At 40.9% G+C, this 10,754-nt stretch overlaps 1 protein-coding gene across 1 annotated transcript; it reads left to right on the top strand.

Moving 5' to 3' along the window:
• Positions 1-721: 721 nt before the first annotated feature.
• On the top strand, positions 722-10,467 carry LOC109389964 (membrane-spanning 4-domains subfamily A member 6A-like). The gene is made up of 6 exons (XM_019655935.1): positions 722-998; positions 2,395-2,529; positions 4,337-4,393; positions 6,768-6,980; positions 9,355-9,456; positions 10,231-10,467. Exons 1-6 carry the CDS (start codon positions 777-779, stop codon positions 10,324-10,326), a joined length of 825 nt encoding a protein of 274 aa, XP_019511480.1. The 5' UTR covers positions 722-776; the 3' UTR covers positions 10,327-10,467.
• The last annotated feature ends 287 nt before the right edge of the window (positions 10,468-10,754 follow it).

Raw genomic sequence — 10,754 nt, forward strand, 5'->3', positions numbered from 1 at the left:
GTGAACGTGCCTGAGTATCAACTGCAAATATTTTTTCAGTATTAACTCTATGCCATATACATTTATGCAAAGTGCGTATTATGTCCATTCATAATAAACTGTTGATTCTCAGTTTCCCTAAATATTGCATGGTTCTACTAATTAAGTAACTAACTAACTTACAGGGTTTTTGTAAGGATTGCAGGCACTACAGGATAATGTCTAGTAAAATATGATAAAAATATCTAGGATTAGTGCTAATAAATATCATTATTAGACCAAAGAAATGAGCAGAGTTAGATAGCATGAGTTGTACAGAACCTGAATAGGAAAAGGTTGATGAATAGAACCCTTATCATGTTGGCTCATGACTGGCAGAAAAGTTTGAGGGGAAATTCACTGAATATATGGCAATTCAGTTGTAGGTGGCTCTAAGGGAAAGAGAGATTTCTACAAATTGCAAGTTTTGTGTGACCATTTCCCTCTGAACGTTGAGACCTGTCAAGATTCATGCTGCTGCCTCTCTGTGATATGTGGATTATCTATAATGAATGCACTGTGCCAGATACCGGGGGTGCCAAAAAAATGTATATTCATGACTTGTATTCATCTCCTATTATCAGTGTATATTGAGGATTACAAATACAGGTGTGTGTTTTTTCCTTTCTTAAAATGTGTAAACATTTTTTTGGCACCCTCTGTATTACAGAAAAGTATTTGTGAAAACAATGTTTCTTGGTTCTCACAGCTCCATACTACCAGTTTCCTTCCCTAAAGGACAGTTCAACTCCGGACTAATGGGCAAATACTGCCTTCAAGTTGCGGCATCCAGATCTGGGAGATCTGAATTTATTTTCTCTTCCAGCACCATCATGTTATCACAACCAATGACCAATGGAACCGTTATAATTGTCACACCAAGTGGCATCAAGTTGCCCCAGACAGAGACACCCAAGCCCACCAACCAGGGGCAGGGTATCCTGAAGAAATATCTAAAGGCAGAAGTTAAAGTTTTGGGGGTAAGCCCAATTCGGAATGTATTGGAGTGGGAAGGGGTGAGGGACAAAGGGAAGAGCCTATGTGTGTCTTGGGACTGGAGATCCATTGTGAGTATGGAGACTTTTCAGTTTTACCAAAGGGATCCGGGTTGATCTCAGACCAATGGAAGCCATTTGAACTTTCCACAGACCTCTTCCACATAAGATGGTAATAAAAATGTTCTTTCCTCTAACCCAAATATGAGCAATTGAGTTTTTTTGTTGTTTCTGTATTTTGGCAATAGAGTAGCTCTCTACGTTTTCTTTAAAACAACAACCACCACTTTAGTGAGGTATAATTGGCAATGCAAAAAGCTGTACATCTATATATATATATTTTTTTACAAAAGTAATGGTGGCAAATAATTATATATTTTGTATACACTTGTTTCTGTTGGTGTTCACCAATTGCATGCTTAAAAATCTGACTGATGTTTTGAAGGAAATTTTTTCCCTCACTGCAAATTATAGGAAAAATAAACTTCCTTCCCCCTCTGTTTTCCTTCTTATTCGAGAACAGAAATGATATTTACTTTCTGTTTGTTTCTCCCCTCTCACACATGACTTATTAAAGAAACTCTATGGAGCGGAGGGAAGGATATATCTAGGAATGGTAGGGAAATACAGAGCTTTGCTCCCCAGAATTGTCTCTGCACTTATATGATCTGAGGTGAGGCACTCTGTTTGATCAGGTTTCAGAGCCTGGTGGGACTGATGGCCTTGTGTCAAATATACAATACAACAGTGAAAGTTACCATGAGGCTCATGTAACAGAAGATTTAGAAAGATACTTGGTAAATGTTAATAAAGCTGTAGATATCTGAGGTGGCTGTCAAGGAGGACATGTTGACTTCTTAAGATAGAGCTTCAGGGTCCTTCGTTATAGGGACACAGGTTGAGGAGGTCTCGGAACCGGCCAGATGGCCAGTATCTATGTTGTTGTGTCTGGTGGAGTCTGGGGGAGGGGCTTTCACACTGCCCATGCTCAAGAGGGTGTGAGGACTTACAGATGTCCCCTGTTCCCACAAGAGGTACAAAGGAGAGTTAGTAGCAATGAAATCAGAGAGCTGGGGATAAAGGAGTCTAGCATTTGGCATGAGCTAGGACAAGGGTCATGAGCAGACATGGTGAGAGAGGAGAAATGGTGGAAGGCTTGCCGAATGCCCACCGGATGACCAGAGATAATAGTTTTCTATGGTACAACAGCGTCTCCTCCCAAATACCTTTCAGAGTTCTCGCTCCAGGGTTTTTACAGTGTCCGTATCCTCACTGGGATCCAGCAGAAGGTGACAATGCATGAGCACGATGGGAAAGATGAAGAGGCCCTGTTTTCATAAATGCTGATTTTAATCCTCCATCTCCCTTCATCTTCCAACAGACCATCCAGATCCTGTGTGGGGTGATGGTGTTGAGTTTGGGAATCATTTTGAAATCTACTCCGCTCTCTTCACCATTTGCCCAAGTGTTTTCCACCCTGTTGCTGGCTGCTTACGCAATCCTAGGAGCCTTGTGTGTGAGTCAAGATCTGTAGGAGTGAACAATGGGGTGAAGGTGGGAGGGAGATGCCAATAGTTTAGGCTCTTCACCTTGCTACATTTCTGTCTGCCAGGAGCGAGGGGTCAATGGAAGAACTTCTCTTCGGTGTGTAGTCCAAGTAAGAACCGAGTGGGGTGGCAGGTCAGAAGGCACCTGATTTTACATCTACATCTAACCATTTCTTTTGAAGATCACCTTACTTTTGCCCTCATCATCTGGAGCTATAATGAGGCTAATGGCGTCTCTTGAGGTTTAGGCAAGAGTCAATGAAGTAGGATAAAGTTGGAAAGGAGCTTTCTATCAAGTACAGTGAGCACCCGTGAAAGACACCAGACATTACAGGGCAACCCCCACGTTTGTGGGACTCATGGAGGAAGAAGCACATTGAAATGCTTTTTGCTGCATTTAGTTGCACCCAGGGCATCCTGAGCAGATGTCTATGCTTCAGTGATGACCTGGAAATTCCTCTGAAACAGCTTCAAGTCTGTAGTATCAAGTGGATGCTAGTGGTTCTTTTCTTAGAAAACAGATTTCTTCTAGGTTGATGTGGGCAAGACCCTTCTCACAATTAAGCTTCTCTTTCATCATTTTTCTATCAGTTTCCCACCACTCAGTAGCTATCATTTGCCTTTCCTACACTTGTTTCTTTGTGTGATACATCCACAAGTCCACCTTTTCTTGATCTGATTCACTGTACTCCTATTATTGACTTAAGTGGACATTTTATTTGGATTGCACAGGTTGTCCCCAAAGGTCTTTTTTGTGTCCCAAGATTCCACCAAATATACTACATTACATTTAATCATTCTGCCTCCTTGAAGTTCCTCTGGACTTTCTCAGGATTCCCTCATCCTTGATGATTGTTGATGGATTTGAGCAGCACTGACCAAGACGTTCCTAAACTTTTGTTCATCTGATATTTTTTTTCATGTTTTGGTTCCTATCAAGGGTAGATGCTGTCAATATGATTTGTCACTAATGAAGTTAACGTTGATCATGTGGCTGAGGTAGGGTCTGCCAGGTTTCTCCCCCCAGAAAGTTAATTTCTTCCCTCCTCTTTCCATTCTCTGCTCTTTGTAAGCAAGTCACTAAGCACAGCCCACATTTGGAGAGGCACCTTGTCCAATTTTTAAGGCCCAGGATTTATTTATGCAGACCCAAGTTACTTAATTCTGGGACTACTGGAATTATAACTTTTTCCTTCTTTCTGTTTTCTCCCATTTCTCCATTATTTTTCTGTTCCTTTGCTATCCTAAATCTATTAGATTAGTAATACTCCAGAGAGTGAAAATAATATCTTTGATTTTCTGAACACAATCTTTCAAGTTTTCTGCCAGCCTTATCCTTTCTCTACTCTCAATCTCCATTCTGCCTTAGCCTGGGGAACCACCAACTTAAAATGTACATCTCTCCCTTCGCATATCGGTTAGCTTCCCCCATGTTTTTCTTTTTCCATACCATCACTTTCTGTTTTTCTCTAGATAATATCTGACTCCAAAACTTTCTTCTTTCATTTAAAGAAAAACCTCCCTTCCTGGCTTTTAAGGCCCTCATTTTGTTTATTAGGATAGATTCCTACTGATGTCTGCCTTTTCTGATGCTTTTCTGAATACTCAAAGGGCAAAAGGGACATATGTATATACTTAAGTGGATATTTGTATCTTTGGTCATTGGTTCCCCAGGACTTTTCCTGTGGGAGTTTTTTATAAACGCCATGATAATAACATTGTTACTACATCTGTACATAGAGACTAACTTGACCATTTTCTCTCCTTTCTGGGTAGTTTGTCATTTCTGGATCTCTGTCAATCATCACGGGGAAAAAGTCAACTAAGTTTTTGGTGAGTATGAGAACTGTGTAATCCACAACTTGATGGATCAAAATGAACTCTTCAAGGTCAATCTCTCTACATTGCAGAATCAGGACGGATGCTTGGTAGAGTTAGGAGTTGAGCTTGGATCATCTATAGGCCCTGTCCAGCACACAAACCACTGTACCCTAGATTGCTATCCTCATTCAGGGTATTGTATTATACCCAAGACCAGTGCCTGGGGGCTTCTTATAGAAAGTCTGCCTCTTTATAATGCCCTTTGATGGTAACTGGCCTTCAAATTTAAGTCTTCAATAACAAAGAAGTTGACAGTGTTTTAAAGATGTCTTGTTTGTTGTGGATTCACTACTTAAGCCCATCTGTCAAAACCCTTGAAAAAACCCAGTTAAAATGTTGTTCATGTGAGGAATTCTTTCTCATTCTTTTATATATCTGATCTGAAAGGTGATACCTTTATTGGATTTGAGTATGAACTCTTGAGTCCTGAAAGTTTTCATTAGTCAGTTGTATAGGCGAAGAAAACAATTTTATCTGCTTTTAACTCTTTCCAGGGAAAACCAGAATTGGAAGTGACAGGGAGAGGAAAGCTGAATTATAGGAGAAGCTTTCTAATCAGTAAAAGTTCACTACGCCTTCACTCAGCCCTAAATCCCTCAAGTAATTTGATATTGGGAGGGTCACCGTGAGGCTGCCATATAACACAGTAGCTCAATTTGGAAGCTTTGGCTACAAAAATCTCCTGAAGGCAGTAAGAAATTAAAGAATGCGCTCAGGACATTGCCAATATCTCTCTTTCTTTTATCAAAATTTAGAGGTGATTGTTTGGAACCTTCACCTAAACCCCACACTATTATATTACTGCTGTCCAGTAGAACTTTCTGTAATGATAGAAATTGCAACAGCTTTACTTTCCAATACAGTAGTCATGTGTGGCTATGGATAATTTGAAATGTGGCTAGTGCAATTGTGGAAGCGAATTTTAAATTTTAGTTTAGTTTACTTTAAATCTAAGGAGTCCATGTGGCTAGTGACCACCATATTAAGTAGTACAATACAAGAATAATATTTGTAGGTTTTCAGGGGATCATATAGGGTTCTTACTGTAGAGAACAACAATACCACAGTGAACATGGCAGGGAACTCAAGAATAAGGTCTTAGGGTAGGCTCTGGCTCACCAGCGTCATCTGTGATATAGTGAATTCTACTGTGGTCAGACATCATACCAGCCCTTTTATGAGGTTGAAGGAGAGTGTTTTCCCAGAACAAACCTACATTATTCTAGGAAATATATTCTTCAGGCATCATGACTGTTGCTGGCTATCAGGAGGCCCAGAAGCATGTACTTTAGTCATTATCTTGGGGAGTTGAGGTTTAAAAGAGTAAAATGCCCTACCTATCTTCTAATGTACCCCCCAAAGTTCCAACTTCTGAGTCCCTAAAAGAAAGGGGGTCTAAATAGGGTTAGGTGATGTTCTCATTTATGGCTATTGCGTGTTCCCTGGACCACACCTATCTATAACTACAGCTTGCAGAATGGTCTTAACTCACTTCTCCCTTCTGTGAGTTGCGGTACAAGGTAAGCCATTAATGAGATTAGTTGATTTATTCCCCTCACTTCATAAATGAAGAAATGAGACCCAGAGTGGAAAATGGCAGAACTGAGTACCCAAAGAACCTGAGGTCATCAAAGGCTCCTACTGTGACTGCAGTTTCCTGATATCCAGGCTACACCTCTTTCTTCTGCCTCACGTTGCCACTCCCATATTACACCATCCTCAGGCCTGAGTCTGGAACTCTGTCTACAGCCATCTATGTGTGGCCCTGGACATGACCAACCAGAGCCTGTCCAGACACAAGGTCCACCTAAGACTGAGAACTATGTCCCCATCCTCATCTTTGTGTGTGTGTGTGTGTGTGTGTGTGTTCATTCAAGAGAGGGTGTGTGCAAGGAAAAGTGAGTTGCTTCACCTGCCTCCTCTGTGTGACTGATGCTTCCACAAGGGGTTTCTGAGTGAACTGGGGGAGAGGGAAACCACATCTGCCATTGGCCACACTCTCTTAAGGATTTTGCAGGCATAGCCTCATAGAGCCCTGCTGTTATCCAGAGTAAAGAATTTAGGAGAGCAATATTCTCTGCCACCCTACTGAAGGCCTGCCTAGGGGAGAATATTTTGTTGATTCATTCACTTAGCTAAGCTTTCCCTTTCTAGATTCAGAAATGTTGCTAGGCACTGGGGAGACATACAGGTTTAGGTCTATCAATTTTAGACCTTCTTAAGGGATACAGAGAAGAAAATATATTTTTGTAATGCATTGATAAAGAGGGCTAAGAGACATTTGTTGCTCATTAGGAGAGAGCCTCACTCAGCATTTCTCTTTCAGGTTCAGAGCAGCCTGGCTGCAAACATTCTGAGCTGTCTATTTGCTCTAGTGGGTTTCGTTCTTCTCTCTGTCAACCTGGCCGCTTTGAGTCCTGCCTTACAAACGTGTTACTCAAACTACGAGAATGTATCATCTGAACACCATTTTCCCTACTACTATGATCCTCACCTAGATCGTGACAGGTCCTGCACCATTATCAACGGCCTTCTGGCTGTAAGTATTTTTAGATGGGATTTTCCAATCTTATGAGGTTTCTTAAAGACTTGATTTCTTGTTACCCCTTCTTTTGAAAATCTCTCTAATTCTTTCTGGCTTGGGTATCTGGAAGAAGACCAAGGCTGTGCAAAGGAGAGGGGACTACATAACTGAGATAAAGTGGATAGGCTATGGGATTACCCACTAATAGGGTAGAATGAAAAAGTCAATGTTAAATAAGATTGATGATGAAAAACTAAAGCTTGTTAGAGTTTCTTACTAATCAAGCTGATTCTATTGTTAGGGGCATGAAATACATCTGTAAATCTTGGTTCATGGAGTAGTGAATTAAGAAAGGCAAAATAGGGCTGGCCAAGTGGCTCAGTCAGTTAAGAGCTTGCTTAAGAGTACGAGCTCTGATCAACAGGATCTCCGGTTCGATTCCCACATGGGCCAGTGAGCTGTGCCTGAGCTAAGCTGCCAATGGTGGCAGGATGGCTCAGCTGGTGAGAGCACGTGCTCCTAACAATAAGGTTGCCTGTTCAATGGTGGGCTATGCCCGTCCACAACTAAAGGCTGAATTCAACACCTTGAGCTGAGCTGCTGCCCGGGTGGCTCAGGGGATAGAGTGTGCGCTCCTAACAACAAGGCTGCTGGTTCGACTCCCGCATGGGATGGTGGCTATGCCCACATGCAACTAATTGAACACAGCATCTTGAGCTGAGCGGCGCGACTGGACTTGGAGCTGAGCTTGCTGCGCCCTCCACAACTAAGATTGAAGGACACCAACGGTTCCCCTCCCCCAATTCCCCAATAAAATCTTGAAGAAAAAGAAAGGCAAAATAGCAGAAAGACCCAAAAGATCAGGAAATGCCAACAAGGAAACAGTATGTATGTGTGTTGGGTGGAGTGTTAACTTGGTCTGAGCAGACATCAGGCCCAGCCCTGAGAAATGGAGAGCAGGAAATACGGGGTTTGAAGGTGAGGGCGTCTCCTCCTCCCAGTGGTTAAATTGATGAGTGGTATTGATCAGGTGAAAAGGCGACATCATTATCATTTTTGCTACCACATACAGAGGTGGAATTTATTAAATTAGAAATATAGGAAGATGGAGAATGTTAACTAATAATGATTGTCATTATTGGAGGAAGAAAAGCAATGAAGTGTGACTAAGAGGAACAATGTGTCTTAAGTTGGAGCATTAAGAGGCATGTATATGGTCAGCAATCAGCAATACATTAAGAAAAAAAAAACCAGGTGACATAAAAATAAAGAGGATGCAGAATATTTATTGTCCTGCAATCATAAAAGTGAGTTAAGACAAGGACACAGTGGAGGATGACCAGATAAAAGCAGAGCTGGTTAAGTTGGCCCATGTTAATGATATTATAATAAAATAAAGTACATGCAAATAAGGTTGATAGTAATTGGTAAAAACAAACATATGGCAAAGCCAACTCCACCTTGGAAAATTTGCAGAGAAGTTTGGGAGGGATTTGTGTAGTAAAGCATGAATTCGTTATGGGATAATTTTACATTGTAAATAAAAGAGGTTATGTTGGGCTTGCTTGTTAGGGAAATTTCTAGGTAATGTAGACAAGTTATATTTCCTCTTTAATTGTGTATAAATAAACTAGAGATTTCTGCAATCACGTTTTCCCTTCTGTTCTATCAAGTGGTCAGTTCTGCATGAATGATGGCTCAGGATAAAAATGGTAGAACTCACTTTCTTGGTATAGTACCTTTGTTGAGTTGTTGTGGGTTGTTAGCAACTATGGCAGTTTACTATCTTGATTGTTCTAGCTTTTACTGCCATCAAGAGAGGCTAAGGAAACCCATCCCAAGGGGTTTGAATAGATAGAAGGGGGTGTCAATATTGAATTTTATAAAGGGCTGGTATAGTCCAAACCTCACAGATTTTCACAAGTCCTTGAGAAGGAAATATCATTATGCACATATGATAAATGAGGAAAGGGAAGCTAGAGGAGTAGTCTCGTTCAGGCTCACTCACACAGCTACTAAGCAGTAGAGGTACAGTTAGTTTGGGAGCTTGGCTTCTCAGTCCTGGGTGTTATCCCTCCACTGTTCTTTTTCACTGAGTGAACAGCATAGTCAGGTGTAGCTGTGTCTCAGAGAGGTAAGAAACAAGTGGATAAAGTGAGTTGATTGAGTTACTGCCCATCGCTCCTCTTCCTCTCAAGGAGATAAATGAGCAAACAGATTAAATTGAGCCAATTGTTATTCTTGGAAGGAGCAGTGTTCTCTTCCTGATGGTGTCCTCAACTATTCTCTGGTGATTGAGGCAGTCTTCATGGCTACAGTCACCTCCCAACAAGGCAAGAAGGCTTCCGTTGACTTAACCATCACCAATCTCATATTTCCTGCATTTTAGGGAACGCTGTCCGTGATGCTGAGTTGTACAATGCTGGAGCTCTGCCTTGCTGTGCTTGTGGCCGTGATTTGGTGGAAACAGGCTCACTCTGACTTCCCTGGCGTGAGTGTGATTGCCGGCTTCCCTGAGCCTTGCCTGCTGTATTTCCATTTCTGGGCTGTGTTGAGCTGTCAGCAAGAGTGTCAGAAGGGTCAATCAGATGCTGGTCATGAGATATATATGGGAGGTAGTTTGATGGTGATGGATGACAGTTAGATAACGAAAGCAGATTGCAATTGAGTTGCTGACCAGCTGAAAATTTGCTGTACGGGAAGATAGCTGAATCTGAGAAATCAACTGATTTGATCTTCCTGTTTTGTTAATGCAGAAACCTGGGAAGTTAAATGGTTTGCCAAGCATTATGCTATGAGTTTGTGCCTATGCTCACATCATTAGAACATGTCGTTTGCCTCTCTTCTAGGCAGGAACACTTTTTTGCCACAGCCACTAGTCTCTCATTTGCACATGTGGCTGGATTCAGTAAATGTCCTATGCTCTCTTTTCCCCTTTCTGTGATTTTAATTTTTTCCCTCTAAAAGATATTTTTTTAATTGTTGACTCAAATCCATAGGACACTCTACCACCACCCAAGACCCATGGCTTTATTTAACTGAATTAAAAAGTTTTGATCTATCTAAAATTTTATTATAGACAGTAGAAGGAATAGTAAGCTGATGAATAGCAGTTATTTAAAGAACTTAATGATATGGTTTACTAATCTTGGAATAGCTAAGAGTTCTGTGTATGAAGTTTGGAGGAGATGGCATCAAGACAAACATATATGTTCAGCTGAACCCTAGTGAAACCTGAAAAACTAACATATTTTGTTTCTTCCAGGGTGTGCTTTTCCAGCCTCTGAGTCATAAGGATAAAATTGGTATGGCCACAAAGGCAACTTTAGACCCTGGATATGAAGAACTATTGACTTCTTAGGGGGAAAATATTCATCAGAAATTTGGTCTTTATGATAACATATGAAAATCGACCAAAGAAACCCAAGCCAAAAAAGCAAATTTTAAGTTCCCTGAAATGTAGACTTTTATGTAATAAACATTAAAAAAAAAAACCACAATATTTGTTCTCTTGCTGTTGACTATATGTGTTCAATGGGGCTGGGAATGGTGGGTCTCTCCATTTGCCAGATATTGACTTGAGCAAAAGTCCAGAACTATAAATTACAATTGATTAGACTGGTCAAATAGACATTTCCCAGAAAAGGAGGCAGAATGGTGATTCGGTAGATGATGGTGAAGTAAAAGAGACAACTTTTTCTTGTACCACTTCATTGCCAATAGCAGTTAACTGATTTATTGTGGTGTTCAGACTCTTTTATAGTAGACACTAGTGTTTCATCATATGTA

Source organism: Hipposideros armiger, unplaced genomic scaffold, assembly GCF_001890085.2.
Source record: "Hipposideros armiger isolate ML-2016 unplaced genomic scaffold, ASM189008v1 scaffold_253, whole genome shotgun sequence".
Taxonomy (NCBI): Eukaryota; Metazoa; Chordata; class Mammalia; order Chiroptera; family Hipposideridae; genus Hipposideros; species Hipposideros armiger.